Genomic DNA, 14,243 nt, shown 5'->3' with positions numbered 1-14,243 from the left:
TCGGAAATTCAGGGTGATTGAGGGCCCACCGGCTGGGGATCTTAAAGATGGCGCGAGGATGAAGCAGGGCTTTAAAGGACACCGGGTCGAATATTGAGTGCTGAAGGAGATAAAAAGTAGAAGATTAGCTCATGATCCTCTATGGAATACAAACAAATCAAGCCTCTCACATCTCATTGTGAATGTATCAAAATATACTCTCTCTCATTGTCCACGAGCTCCCGGAGCATTCAAAAGTCCTCGTGCGATTCTTGGCGCACCATGTGACACGCGCAAGTGGTCCGTGCACATCGCGACCTCTTCGACGCGACCTCTCAAGTATGCAACCTTCTGCTGATTGAACCTCGACTAGGGACCACTGTCTCGGCAAAGTCTCGGAAAATGGCGAATTCGTCGAAGCTCTTCCGTTTCCTGTCCGATTTCTGTGCCGATGCCTTAGTGGTAAACCGAAGTCTCCTATGCCAGCACTCTCGGTTTGTCAACAGACTCTGTGAACAGGCCCCAACCACAACCTCACTCAAGCTACCGCGAGACTTTCGCAACGCGTACCAGGCTATCATCGACTACCTAGAGGATGAAGTCGTTCCAAATGGACCTGCTTGCGTGGGGAGTAGTCCCGAGGCAAAGCAGTACACCGAGCTCATGCTGTTGCTCTGCTACTTCGCAGAGTTCTACGAAATGGACGGCCTGGCGAACCGTTCTATCGATGCCTTACGATTCCATGAATATCAATGCAGTCGCAGCCTCGTAGGTCGGCATTTTGGAGAGGTCTACACAAATACGAGAAGGGGAAGCAAGCTTCGTCACTACTGCGCTCTTTCGACTGCTTGTTTTCTCTTCAATGGGGAGGGTACAGCTGAGGAGCAGGGCGCAGTCAATATTCTGTTCAGGGGGATACCTGGATTCGAGGATGATGTTCGTGCAGCCCACACAACAGTGAGGGAGAAGACTCGAGTCCCGAGACCTGACTGCGATTCGCCTGAGAATCATTTTGGGCTTTGCGAGTTCCACAACCATCGTATGGGAGATACAAGCGTAACAAGTTCTGCTGAGGGTTGTACACTCTACATTGGAAACCTGCCATACGCAACGACCGAAGAAGATTTGAGAACTTTTCTCGAAGGCTACCAAGTGTAAGAGTGTTGTTATCTTTCCTTTTCCTGGCTCCCGAAACCTTGATGGGTTTAGTCGCGCCTCAGATCAGCTGCTGAAAACACCTCTACAGTACATCCACTACCTTTCCAAAGAAGCCGCGTAGATTTGCCTTCGCCCATCTCTCCACCCCAAGGGAGGCTGAGCGTGCAATCGCTGAACTCTCCGGGAGGACAGCTTTTGGTCACAAGATCAGAGTTCAGCTTGCTCGCAAGCCTACCCGAGATAGCGAGACCCAAGATGGTACCGTCGACGGGTATAAAGTTCTTTCTGGGGCCAATGGTGCTACGAGAATGGCGTTTGTTAGCGTACAAAGTGGTTTGGCTGCCTCAACAAGTGTAACTACGCAATCGAGTCGGGGTTCAAAAAATTCTGGTACCGGTTTTGACGAATCGCTAGATGGGGGTTTCAACGAGAGAGATGCGGAAGAGGAGTTAATGTCATTCGACCGACCAGAGGAGAACAGCGACGGTGTTGTCGACGAGGCGGATGAGATGGAAATGTCATTCAATCCGCGAGATAGTCACAATCGAAGTGATAAAGCTGTGGACGACTCCGGATTTGCGGATGAGGAAGCAGCCCCACGTGTCATCTTGACTGTTCCTCCAAATCCTCGTTCTTCACCGCCCCCTGGTTATACTTGGGCTCTCAGACCTGAATGGTTCCTGGCGCCAACAGACCACCCACCGATTGATCAAGTCCAACAGTCCTACTCCCACATCCGATTTGAAGATGGAGATGGTAGTCAGTGCGAGCCAGCCGGCATTGCAAACATGGGTGCCTCCAACTATCAAGAATATATTGACGGATGGGTTCAGCCCTCCACGGACTTTGGAAACATACCTCCTCGTGCCCCCGCCCCATCTCCGCCAGCACATGTCAAAGACGAAGATCCATTCCAAAAAGAGTTGCAGGGAGTTGATCTTTATAGCGCCGATGACCATCCTGGACCTTCTACGAGCCAGCAGCCACAAGTTAAGGTCGAAGGTCAAGAAGCTGTGGATATGCCACCTATGCCGAGACATTCCCATCTAACAAGGGCGCGGGTGCGCAGTCAAAGATTTCCTTTCAAATGCTTTACCTGCAATAACCAGTTCGAACGCAATCAGCAACTCAGGAACCATCTCATAAAACACCCACGCCACCGCGGTGATGACATCCGACCACACCCAACCCAGAGGCAAAGTACCAAAAGTATCAAGAAGAATGCCAGAAGGGCAAGGGTTCAAAAGTAACTGGGTCTACCAGGGAGCTGTGGGACAATCAATCGAAGGAGGTCTATTCTCCCGAAGCGGAAGTGATCATTTGTAATTATCATTGGCGGATGGCTCTGGAGTTGCATTACCTAAAGACCAGATTCAGGTCACTGTATATTAATGTGTAGAAGTTCGTTCGAGCACCTCGCTAGACTTCATCGTGACAAGTCCTTACATTACGATTATCTCCTCATACAGTCTCCATCCCCCCAAATCCCTGCATCTCCGATTCGCATTTCTCCTTAAACTTGGAATTACTTGCTTATAGTTTACAACTTGCCCCTCGCCAAATTCAAAACCATCTCCCTTCCAGTGACCCAAGTCGTTCTCCACAGCGTCGGAATATCCAAAGTACTCGTCAGACCGTCCGCAAACCCAAAGCCCAACATGGGGGGAATCCATCCCCGCGCATACTCAAGCGCAAAGCAAGCACTGTCCATCTTGTACTGCTTCACGGTACCACGATGAAGATGGTGCACACTACCTTGCGGGTAGACTTCTGGCTCATAGGATCCCGGAGTATAGGCGAGCTGAGTGCCTTTCAGGATGTGGAAGTAGTCGTCGGCGGTATGACGGCCTGTGTGGCCTTCGGTGCCCACTGCGGTGCCTGTGAAAGTTTCAGTAACACATTCCCCAGAAGCGGGAAAGGAGGACAAACCGAAGATAATAAGGTATTCTGTGATGCCTGGGGGTCATGTCAACAAATTTGATCGAAGCTGGTATGTCATGTGACCACGCGGCATGGATCTGAGAGCTTATGTCTGCTGGATGCACTGATGTGAGAACTTACTGGCATGGATAATGTACATCCCTCCCATGGCACCTCCAGCATTATTGAAGATCCACTCCTGATCAAGATTGATATACCCTCCAGGGAACTTGTCGCTTAACTCTTTGGTAATGTAGGCCACGACAGCGGTGGTGTCGTTCCCATGAGCCCCAATGGCACGCAACGAGAGATCATGAAGGTCCGTAGGATTAAGGATGTAGAACCAGTCGAGGTGTGAGTCCAAGAACCTGTACAGAACGGTCAAGAGCGCGAAGACGACCGCGAAGATAGTTGCTTTCCGAGCGAAGGACTGTGGTGTGACAACAGAAGCTGAAGACGATTCTTTCGGTGGCATGATTGCGACCAATTGAAGGAAAGGTAATTAAGGAGAGTGAGAAGTTGACGCGAAGGAGAAAGGAGGTTGTTGATAAAACACGATTTTCGACTGTTTGAAAGCTCGGTCAGCGACCTTCTCCAGCTTCCGGCGCTAGAATGTTTCTGGCTTAGGCCGATCAAACTCGTGGCTCGGTACTCGCTAAAATTTCAGGGGCAAGTCTCACCGACTTCATCCCGCTTCTTTGCCACATCTTTCCTTTGTCACCAGCTTTTCGGGATTTCGCGTACTTCTCTCTGCTCAATTGATATCTCGACTCGGTACTACTTTCAGTATATATTCTCGTCATCGTCTTTGTCGGTCTGGAAATCCCAACGGCGCTCAACCCGTCGTCCAGGCTGGAGGTTATTTTGCTCAAGAGAGCAGCATCCTTTGGTTTGAGTGTTCGATACTGTTTGGCTTCGAAATTCCGGTCTCCTTTTCCATGTTGAAATGGACACATCGAAGCGGCCTCCTGATAAGTTCAACCGCAACAATGGAGCAGAGAGGATAGCTCTGAGAAGGATGTTGTCAATCGCGTGTGACCACCGGGATGCAGCTGTAAACGGAGAAGCTAGAGCCAAGGCGGAAGGGCTTCAGGTCGGTCATGAGCCTCGGCCGACTGCCGAAGTTGGTCCATGTAGGAATACGAATCCCATAGACTTGACGACATCACCCAGCAGCTCCTTTTCGAGATCATCGTCTAGCTCCTCGAAGTCCATGTCAAAGAGAAGAGGGACTGGGTCATCTGGAGGCTCCAATGGCTCACAATGTTCGGAGCGTGCAAGAAGATCCTTGACGGTATCACTGCATGGCTTCTCGGACTCAGGATCGGATTGCAGAAGAGGAAGGGGGTCATCTGGAGACTCTGAGAGCGCGTACGTGAGGGAGTGTGCACCAGAAATGATGTGGCTCGATGACGAGGAGGGTCTGGAGGCAATGGCATACGAAGCACGACCCAAAGCCCAAGCTGGGAGGAATCGCACTCTTGAGAGCATTGCAATCATGGAAGATGGCCGAGGTCAAGCAAAGCACTCCGTACAGCCAACCATGACAACAAGCAATCAGGTGATGCGACCACTCGTTGGTGTGGTAATCCATGCTCAAGTAAGTGCAGTGCATTGAAAGTTCCACACTCGTCCCTCTGTCACATGAGATCCGTGCTGATATTCACAGACAAGGAAAACTCTTCATAACGAAGGAAAAAGCTTTGGCCCAAGATTTGACGAAAAGGGGAGATACAAAGCGAAAGAGCAGCCAAGACCTTCTTCGTCTAAGCTCCCCGTGAATTTGGACGACCTCCCCACCATGAACTTCAGCGAGACTAATCTCGATCCCTTCTTCGGTCTCACTATCCCGAGGGAATCGCCTCCAAGAGAAGCTGGTCATACAAAACGGACAGATCATGGAAAATGAGAGCAATTCTGGCGACAGCGTTGCCAAAGCACACTGCAAAAAGAATCAATGAGTCTCTTCGAAGATACACTCCTCGCCGAAAATATCTGGTCTTCCCTCGGACCAATTTCATTGGCCCAAGACATGTTTCTTTGTTGCGCCTGCTTCATTCCCACAATATATCCCTTTGTGCACTGTTTCTTCAAGAAGTGGGGAATTACTTGATACAACAGGTAGTTCGATATCGGAATCTCGACGTGAGCATTTTCCATCTCCGTCTTTGGACTGAGCCGATGCTGCTATAGCCTGAGTTGTGGGTGAGCCAGGCTGCTCAGTGAGTCCAAGGAGGTGAACCATGGTGAGTGGACAGGGGCCTGGCCTGGCTGGACTCCTCGGCTACGACTGCCGTAGGTTAAAATTGGAAAAAGTAAGTCAGTACGGAAACCTCGCGATTACTTGCGGGCCTACTGCTTTAAAATCCAGCAGCTCGGCATTCCGCCGTGTCGGCGGTAGTTTCCAGAGAACCCAGAACATAAAACTTGCAATTGACAGGAATCTAAGGCCTACTGCTTTGAAATCCAGCAGCTCGGCATACCGCCGTGTCGGCGGTAGTTCCCAGAGAACCCAGAACGTAAAAACTTGCAATCGTGCCCATCTGCAAAACGTCTTTTTTATCACGTCAAATAAGTTCTAAATGGCGCGCCGTTCAGTCCTCATTACCGGTTGCAGTCAAGGCGGTGCCGGCGAAGCTCTTGCACGGATATTCGTCCAAAATGGGTTTAAAGTGTTTGCAACGGCAAGGAGTCTTCGCAGAATCCAACATCTGGAAGCCGAGGGTATTGATATTCTAGAGTTGAATGTTTTGGACAGTATTTCCCTTGAGAAGACTACTGAAACTGTCTCTAGCCTGACTGGTGGAACGCTTGATATTCTCATCAACAATGCAGGAGCAGGCATGTTCATATGAAAGCCGAAGCACTAGGTAAGATCGCTGATACGATATAGGTTACATGACACCACTGCTAGACATGGACCTCGGCAAAGCTTGCAAGCTCTTCGATGTGAACGTCTTCGCACCAATCAGCGTCGTCAAAGCTTTCATTCCACTTCTCATTGCCAACAAAGGGACGATCATTAACATCGGCTCCTATGTCGATGCCCTGCCTGTGCCCTGGCAGGGGGTCTACAATGCTTCCAAAGCTGCGCTTAGATCGCTTACTGACAACTTGCGGCTGGAGCTACGCCCATTTAACGTTGATGTGGTCTATGTTCGTCCTTTTCCCTTTTCTTCTTCTTTTCTTCTTCTTTTTTTTATTACTCGCATGTGAGAGTCCCCTCCTAATTCCTGTGTAGATTGCCGCTGGAGGAATCAGGAGTAAATTCCTCGACAACTTGGAGACTATTCATCTGAACAAAACGTCGCTCTACTACCCTGGGAGAGAAATACTTGAGCCAAAGATGAATTACGAAAATGAGAAAAGCGCACCCAGCAGCATGCTGCCGATGGAATTCGCCCAGGAAGTGTACGAAGCTGCAATTGCCATGGTTTCTCTCCACAGAGTATATGCTGGTACACAAGTGCCGGCAGCTCTGAGTACTATGCCTCCCTCTGAGAGGGTATGTATTTCGTCCACGTTTAATATTCAAATTTTCTGATGTAGTTTTAGGACCAGCTTCTCGCCGGCAGAGCCGGAATAGCAGCATTTGCAGAGCTAATACAGAAACGTGATACATGATCTGGCATAACGTTGTCCTTATCTTCTAGATAATCTCTTATGAATGTGTTATCTCATTGACACGCAATTTCAAATGCCTTTCACATGCGTTGTGTTTTTATCAAGTGCAACCCCCAGAAATGACTTCGTTTGGTGTACGTCGAGCACTTCCAGGTCCTGCCAGATTCTTATACAATGTCTGTGACGGCGGGATCAATGCAATGGTCGAAGGCTCAAAGTTCAATGAATCTCATGTATTGAAAATACTAAGCTAGAGAGCAAAGAAGGGAGGAATGCCTCGACCTTTAGTAGTGCTTTGCCCATACCTTCTGGCTTAGTTCCCTGTTTTGTTGGAACTGAGTGTACGCTGGTACACTGTAGTTTATATACCAGGTGTATATATAGAGTGCTTACCCCGCGTGAGCTGAAAAATCAAGTCGTCAACCTCCAAAACATTGCAACATGTTTCAGACCTGTTTCCTAATTCCTATTCCCAGCAGATCACGCAGTTATGCCAGCCGTCACACAGACTGTGGACCCCGCTTGATTGCGCGAACAAAAAAAACTGCATTAAATTCTCTATAAAAAAGTCGTAATAGCTAGCTAAGGCGCAGGAAACATGAAGCATTGAAATAGATAAAAAAGATCAAACACGCAAAAAGAACTCTGGGGCCTACCCTGCGAGAAAGAAGAAACCACATACCATTTGGCACCTTACCCGAAGGCTTCGGTTGGTTTTCTATCTTTTTAGTTTAACCTGAAGAGTGGAGGGGTAAACTTATTGCCATTAAATCACAAGAACCCACTAATGTCGCCGAAACCCCTTATTTTGATATATACGGTCCGACTCTGGGAGTCGTAGAATCGGACCGGGATGCAGAAAGGGGCGTAAGCGAGAACCTCACGATGGACTTTCACAGCAAGTGCTGCTTTTTAACATGTAGAAGAATTGCGGGATGCTTTGATGTCGGCTTGTTGAAAATTTAGAAAACCCGACTGGAAAATATCCGATTTACAGCTTGCAACTGATTGAAGCACGAGACACTCACAGGCTATTCCAAAAGCACCTGACGAGCAAACATTTGAATCAAACTTCGGACATCAGTGCCTCTGATGTTGAGCTAGAAGGAGAAAGTCTCCTCCGGCCCCTTCTAGATGGCAAAGAGATCTCGACGAGGCCTCTGAGTAGGGATCTGCCATAATCAACGACGCCGAAGACACCCTTCTTCTCTGTCAACAAGACCTCGAAACAGCAACAAGCGACATCGAAAGATTTCTTGCAAGTGGAGACAATTAGCTTTGCAAATCAAAGCTTACACCCTCACCTATTCTGTGGCTTTCCAAGCTACGCCGAGTCTAGTTCTTATTGAGCTACAGGGCGATGAAAAGTGCATCAGTCTTCGCTCGTCGAGGTAGCCCGCCGTGGGATGAGGAATAAAAACGAGCGAAATAACCAAAGGACGATCAGGAAAGCTCTGAACTGCGGGGACTTGTCTCTGATGATCTGGCGGTTGCAGCAGCATTGTTCATTCACAGACGGCCCACGCAAGACTTGCGTCGACTTGGCCGCTCGGAGCCTGCCCTTTGAGCACATTTCGAGCATCCATGCCTTCAAGTTTGCAATGAGGCAATGCCAGGCGGGATAGAGAATGATGAAGACGTGCCTGTCAACTAGTCTTGTGAACGCTTGTCAGAAAAAGACTTGATGGAGAAAGCTTTCGAACTTCTGATTTACATCGCCCTTAGGAGGTAGGACACTGGACATTTTGGGGAATGGCGAGTGGGACTCAACTTAGTCTGATGAATTACAGAAATAGCATGGATGGACTGATGGGAGGATTGATTGGCTAAAATTGTAATGCGCGCCGTGAATTCATGATGCTGCTTGAAACACAACTCGGCCAAGGAGTTGCTAGCTGCCAACATTGGACAGAAAGCAGAGCACTTCAAAATCACAAGAATTACGCAGGTACAAGCATACCATTTATGTTCATTTATTGTTCGTGGCCTTCTTAGAGATAGCAATCCGGCTACTCTGATGCAAGTATGAGGAAGCCCGCCCACCTAAGACGTACACCATTCATCATCACCCCCCTAGCCACGATATACGAATTGAATGTGTGTAATAGCGCGCAATTACTTTAGACGCAAAGCAAAAAGCCACCGCAGAGAAAAGAAAGAGAATTCCGAGGTCACGGCTTGGTACCAACGCCGCTCTTCCGCTCAGAGCCTTTCCTTTGCTCGTTCTCAGCGTTGAACTTCTTCCATAGCGCAGCGATATCCTCTTTCGAATCGTTCTTTTCGGTAATCAGGTTCTTCAGCCACTTGTTTTCTGTCTCCAATTGGTTTATCCGTCCTTCCAACGCAGCAACCTTATCACTCATTTCCTTCGCAGACCGCTCCAGAGCTTGTTCTCTTTGCTTCTTCTTGACCCGGAATCGTGCTGAGGCAGCAGTGTTGCGTCGTCGCTTGTCTTCTTCAGCAGCAAGGCGGGATGCTTCTTCGAAGGATTGTGCATCGGATGGGGATGTCGAAATAGAATCCGACTTGCGCTTTGTGCTAGACGGGGCTACTACAGATGTTGGAGATCCCGCAGCAGGTGACGATGCGTAGAGAGCTTGGCCGGGTTGGAGGGGAGTGTGGCCGGGGTCGGTGAAGCTGCCGGGGAATTGGTTGAAGTCATTGAACGGGAAATCGCCTGTGAGAGCCATCGAGTGTCAGCATGGTCGTTCCACAGTGTTCCACACAACGGTTAGAAGCGGAGAGGATAATGTTGACAAATTTGTCAAACATATATCGCTGAGCCTCGAGTTGATGCGCAGCCCAGGAAGTCATGTGATAAGGCGTCATCCTGGACTTGACATTGCGTGATAGGCCTGTAGGCCTGTCTGAATATCCAACAGAGGACTGCTGCAGCAACTGCGAGCACCGCGCGCAGCACAGCCAGTCATTGTGAGAATGACTCGGGCATTGGCCCAGGCGCTATCTGCGGGGTTGTGCAGCAGAAAGTCGGCCAGCTGAGCGATGACCTCTCCTCAAGGGTGGAGGAGCAGAAGCAGATACTGAGGCCAGAGTCGGAGGAAGAAACAGCGGACAGAAATCGCAGACAACAGCATCTTAAATGTAGACCCAACAGACATGTACTAACCTGAAGCAAAATCCAGTGCTTTCACATCAACGTCAAAGCTGTCCGTAGCGGGCGCCGGTTGACCATCCGCAAAGCCCCCAGCCTGCAAATCCACATCCTGTCCCAGATCAAAGTCGAAGAATTGTGTGTTCGTGAAAAGCGCCAGATCATCATCCACAAAGCTGTCTTGGTTCGAGAGGTCCTGTGCCGTCGGGATCGCATTCAGGTTGGCGATGTACTCGCTGACGTTCGGACCCCGTCTGCCATTGTAGGTCATCTTGGAGAGAGGTTCACGATGTTCCGAGGCCGTCGTAGCCGTGTATTCCTTCGATAATCGGGAGCAGTGTCGTGTGCGAATCGCTGTTGGATGTTCGAGGCCGAGGTTCGAGGATGGAGAGATTCGAGGGGTGGGTGACTCTCGAAGGACAGACGAAGTTGACGGGCAAGGGCTGCGCGTGCGCTCGTCGAATGGCGGAGCAATGGCCGGCAGGAGAGTTACCCCGTGTTTTGCTGCTGGATCTCGGGAGGGGGCAGCGAGAGGGTTGTTGTGAGAAGAAGCAATTCGGATGGGTGGATTGTGGTGGTGGTGGTGGTGGTGGATGAAGGGCGTGCGCTGATTCTGCGCGCGGGCACCCCACTATCGCGGCCAGCACAATGACTAATTATTTTCGGCTGTTGCACGCGTGCAAAATCGAGAGGCGCGGTACAAAATACAGCGGCAGAGCAGATTTGGGCTTCTACTTTTTTGTAATCGAGGATATTCTCAAAGCTGTAGCTGTGTTTTCCTTTCAATCAGGGTAAGCTGCGCTGGTGGCAACATACAAAGAAACCCTCAGCGAAAATCTCTTTCCCAAGCCCAAGTCATGATGACGGAAGGCCCAAAGGAGATACCTCGGGTCCCAGGCTGTTGAGGTAATCATCCCGCTGCGCAATCGGCCACTCTCATCGGCCAATCAATTGGGGGCTGAGCGGCGCCCGTCGGGAATAATAGGATGCAATATAAAGACGCCCAGTCGGTCCGACATAACAACAAAATGAAAGAAAGTCCACAATAATACTAATTATTATAAATCGTATTAATCGAAATTACTGTATGTCTTATAGTAGTTAATTCCCCGTTCTCCGATTTTTAATATCTTTAATATTGCGGGAGTTATAAAGCACCTTGTTATTTTGAGACGATGTTACACGTGATTAAAACCAAAGACTTTCAGCACCCCACACCCCCTAGTACCAATTCTTAGAATTTGAGTTTTTAATATATATATAGTAAGCTTATAGAAGCTTAATGGGCCTCATAAGTCTAAGTTTAAATGCTATTTACTTGTGTACACGTGACTTTCCTAAAATATTTTCGCTCTTTACATGGTCAAAATAAAATCAAAGCATAAACTGTCCGTGTACTTCACAATTCTATTACTAGTTAAATACGATTCCTACTGAAAACGGGTTAATCCATGTTATTTGCCTGATTCTATTCTATAATAATTCCTGCTATAGCAAAAAAGTTATTATAGGCGTAAAAGGCGGACAGTTATGTCGGACCGACTATACAGGCTCTAGCAAGGTCGAAGGGCCTATTTTGTAGCCTGAAACACCTTCAAGTTTGATGTCTGGTAGGGAAATGATCAGATGTCACGTGTCGTAAGATTTCTTTCAACATCTTGTCTTTGCACTCCATAAGGGAAGTAGTGGCTGCAAGCATTCCCTCCCAACATATTACGCGCGGGGGCGTACTGCCGATAAGTGTTGCCTTCAGATTTAAAGAACCAGATTGATCATCGACCAAGGAGACTCGCAACTTCCCCACTACCTCCGAACATAGCCCACTTCTCATTCACACGACTTACAACACCAGCGATTCACCAGTACCAAGCGCACTCCTCAAAAACCCCCTGTCCAAAACATCAACACAGTAAGCACCCTCCTCCGTCGTAGCCCTCCAGCCCTCCCAAGCATCATCAACCTGGTTCACCAAGTCCATTGTCTGCAACCTATCATTGGGATGCGGCCTCAACATCTCAGCAACAATGTGTCGAATCGGATCACTAAACCCTTTGTCATTCATCCTCGAGATCTGCCATTCGTAATTGTAAAACCGAGGTGGCGGCATGCCGGTCATCATCGTGTAGACTGTTGCACCCAGGGCCCAAACTTCAGATGCTCGAGTCCATGAGTGTGTGTCTCTATAGATCTCCTGAGAAGAAGTAAGTCTCGGTCATTAAAATTAAATGACCAGACTTACTGGGGGCCAGTAAAACATCTTCTCCCTCGATGCCTCTTCCATCCTCTGCGTCGAAGCCACACGGCCTCCCACGCTCCCGCAAACCTTCCCCCATTGGAAGCCCCCAAGCTTACACTCGCCATACGTCTCCTCTCCCTTCGGTTTCTTGAACCAAATCTGACTAGGGCTGATATCTCTAATCAAAACAGTGTGCCAATCATCATCATGCCTGAGCCATTCTCCACGTATCCCCGCTGTTTCCTTGACTCCATGATGCAGCCAGAGCAGAGCTCGAGAGATGGTTTTCAGCACATGCCAACAGAGTGATTCTGGGAGAGAGAAGCGGTGGAAGTTTTGGGCGGCAAGGAGGTGCCATCCTACTTCGTCGGCAAAGCCTGGGTATGCTTCCGGTGTGGGCAAGAGGTAGGCTAAGCACCCGGCATCCATATCTTCCCAGACTGTAATGTCGCCGTAGGGACCTGCTTCGGTGGTGGGGCCTGAAAGAGTGGAAGTCCGGATGATGTCGACAAGGGAGATGACGTTTGGGTGGTTGAGAATCAGAGAAAGAGGGACGGCTGCGGTCGGTAGGATTGCTGATGCGAGTTTTGTGGTTGTGGTTTCCTTTTTGGCGTCTTTTGTTACCACATTCGGAATCTTGGAGGCGAGGAAGGATGCATTGTCCCTCGTGCGAATGACCTGGATGGAGGACGCGACGTGCTGAGCTTCGGATGGGTCCCGAAGGACATATCGAGGATGGATTGAAGACATTATCCCTGTAAATGAAATTCAAAGGATTTCTTTTGCTTGCGTAGAGAAGTGGTGAACTTTGGGTTTGTTATGGATATGAGAGGAACGTGGGAGAGATAGAAAATATGCAATGTCTCACCCCTGCCTGCAAAGCAGGAATGCCCACATCTTGAGAATCAAGGTACGCACGAAATGAGAAAAAATGTTTATTTGCAAGGAAGTAAGTCTTTGGATATCTTTCACTAGAAGATCTCTATATAAATGCTTTCGGGAGCAGAGTATCGGTCGAGGAAGATCATAAACATCAAGTCTTCCACTTGGTCGGCTTTCAGATTTTAACAGCATCTACCCATTTCTGCCCAGTCAACTTCTCGAATGCCTCTCTGTACTTCTCCGCCGTCTTATTCACGACCTCCTCAGGCATTTTGACACCTTGCTTCCCCTTTAAACCCTCACTTGTCAACCAATCCCTCAAATACTGTTTGTCGTAGCTCATCTGTTCTCTCCCAATCTGGTACTTGTCTGCCGGCCAGAATCGGCTCGAGTCTGGTGTCAGAACTTCATCAACCAAAACCACCTCATCGGACTCCTCATCTAACCCAAACTCGAACTTGGAGTCCGCAATTATGATGCCTCTTTCTGCTGCATAATCTCGTGCTGATGTGTAGAGTTTGATTGCGAGATCCTCTATCTTTTGCGCGTATTTTGGCCCAACGATTTTTGCAGCTTCTGCAATCGAAATGTTCTCGTCATTCTGCCCTGCTTCGGCCTTCGTACTTGGTGTATATATTGCACCTTGAGGGAAAGCTTCCGATTCTTTCAGGCCTGCCACGATTGGCATCTTGTGCACTGTTCCGCTGCGCTGATACTCTTTCCAAGCGGAACCTGTAATGTAGCCTCGAACGATTGCTTCAATTGGAAAGATTTTGAGGCGTCGAACTTGCATTGAGCGGTTCTGGAGTTTGGCGTGCTCGGACTCGCGGATCGAGGAGGGGAGGGAGAGGGTGAGGAAATGAGTTCTGAGGTCGGGAATCAATGTTGGGAGAAGTTTGAACCAGTGCGCAGACAGCAGCGTGAGGAGTTTGCCTTTTGATGGAACGCCCTGAAAATAGACGATTAGTCTGAACGATACTAATCGCAGGGCCACTCACATTATCCATAATAACATCGTACGCCGAGATACGATCCGAGGCCACAAAGAGGAGGGTTTTCGAGTCGACTTCATAGAGATCGCGGACCTTCCCCTCTGCGATCTTGGGGAGAGCCTCGAGGGAAGTTTTAGTGACAACTGTGTCTGGTTCTGCCATTGTGGGTCGCGATTGATCCCGACGATGTGGGTTGTGGAAGAAAGGGAGGAATGAGGGTTGAAAATTTGCCTTAGTTTCTCGGCTTCGTAGCCTCGTCTGGAGAATTCAGCCGGGTCAAGAGGGACCCCTTTTCCACTACAGTAATTGGCTGAGCAGCGCCCCTTCCCTTCCCTTCCCC

General features: G+C 49.0%; 7 protein-coding genes across 7 annotated transcripts; 3 read left to right on the top strand and 4 right to left on the bottom strand.

The window, feature by feature from the left end:
* The first annotated feature begins 360 nt into the window (after positions 1 to 360).
* On the top strand, positions 361 to 2,505 carry K444DRAFT_618174 (uncharacterized protein). Its single transcript, XM_024881266.1, has 2 exons — positions 361 to 1,133; positions 1,226 to 2,505. The coding sequence occupies exons 1-2, from the start codon at positions 382 to 384 to the stop codon at positions 2,385 to 2,387; spliced, it is 1,914 nt and encodes a 637-aa protein (XP_024731245.1). The 5' UTR covers positions 361 to 381; the 3' UTR covers positions 2,388 to 2,505.
* Positions 2,463 to 3,604, bottom strand: K444DRAFT_618172 (C-8 sterol isomerase). The gene is made up of 3 exons (XM_024881265.1): positions 3,199 to 3,604; positions 3,067 to 3,093; positions 2,463 to 3,015 (listed from the first exon to the last, which is right to left on the bottom strand). The coding sequence occupies exons 1-3, from the start codon at positions 3,530 to 3,532 to the stop codon at positions 2,678 to 2,680; spliced, it is 699 nt and encodes a 232-aa protein (XP_024731244.1). The 5' UTR covers positions 3,533 to 3,604; the 3' UTR covers positions 2,463 to 2,677.
* Positions 3,605 to 4,003: 399 nt separating this feature from the next.
* K444DRAFT_634500 (uncharacterized protein) lies at positions 4,004 to 4,966 on the top strand (the record flags this gene model as incomplete). The annotated part of the gene is made up of 2 exons (XM_024883751.1): positions 4,004 to 4,657; positions 4,727 to 4,966. The coding sequence occupies 2 exons, from the start codon at positions 4,004 to 4,006 to the stop codon at positions 4,964 to 4,966; spliced, it is 894 nt and encodes a 297-aa protein (XP_024731243.1).
* Positions 4,967 to 5,625: 659 nt separating this feature from the next.
* On the top strand, positions 5,626 to 7,105 carry K444DRAFT_618170 (NAD(P)-binding protein). Its single transcript, XM_024881264.1, has 4 exons — positions 5,626 to 5,898; positions 5,951 to 6,213; positions 6,299 to 6,562; positions 6,613 to 7,105. The coding sequence occupies exons 1-4, from the start codon at positions 5,640 to 5,642 to the stop codon at positions 6,679 to 6,681; spliced, it is 855 nt and encodes a 284-aa protein (XP_024731242.1). The 5' UTR covers positions 5,626 to 5,639; the 3' UTR covers positions 6,682 to 7,105.
* A 1,747-nt stretch (positions 7,106 to 8,852) lies between these two features.
* K444DRAFT_539774 (uncharacterized protein) lies at positions 8,853 to 10,064 on the bottom strand (the record flags this gene model as incomplete). The annotated part of the gene is made up of 2 exons (XM_024875661.1): positions 8,853 to 9,358; positions 9,809 to 10,064. The coding sequence occupies 2 exons, from the start codon at positions 10,062 to 10,064 to the stop codon at positions 8,853 to 8,855; spliced, it is 762 nt and encodes a 253-aa protein (XP_024731241.1).
* A 1,391-nt stretch (positions 10,065 to 11,455) lies between these two features.
* K444DRAFT_667430 (uncharacterized protein) lies at positions 11,456 to 12,857 on the bottom strand. The gene is made up of 2 exons (XM_024887294.1): positions 12,033 to 12,857; positions 11,456 to 11,984 (listed from the first exon to the last, which is right to left on the bottom strand). Exons 1-2 carry the CDS (start codon positions 12,777 to 12,779, stop codon positions 11,634 to 11,636), a joined length of 1,098 nt encoding a protein of 365 aa, XP_024731240.1. The 5' UTR covers positions 12,780 to 12,857; the 3' UTR covers positions 11,456 to 11,633.
* Positions 12,858 to 13,086: 229 nt separating this feature from the next.
* On the bottom strand, positions 13,087 to 14,065 carry K444DRAFT_539600 (phosphoribosylaminoimidazole-succinocarboxamide synthase-like protein; the record flags this gene model as incomplete). The annotated part of the gene is made up of 2 exons (XM_024875640.1): positions 13,087 to 13,860; positions 13,910 to 14,065. The coding sequence occupies 2 exons, from the start codon at positions 14,063 to 14,065 to the stop codon at positions 13,087 to 13,089; spliced, it is 930 nt and encodes a 309-aa protein (XP_024731239.1).
* Positions 14,066 to 14,243: the final 178 nt, after the last annotated feature.

This window comes from Hyaloscypha bicolor (genome assembly GCF_002865645.1).
Source record: "Hyaloscypha bicolor E unplaced genomic scaffold K444scaffold_135, whole genome shotgun sequence".
NCBI classification, from domain to species: Eukaryota; Fungi; Ascomycota; class Leotiomycetes; order Helotiales; family Hyaloscyphaceae; genus Hyaloscypha; species Hyaloscypha bicolor.
This window is presented reverse-complemented; position numbering and strand designations above follow the sequence as displayed.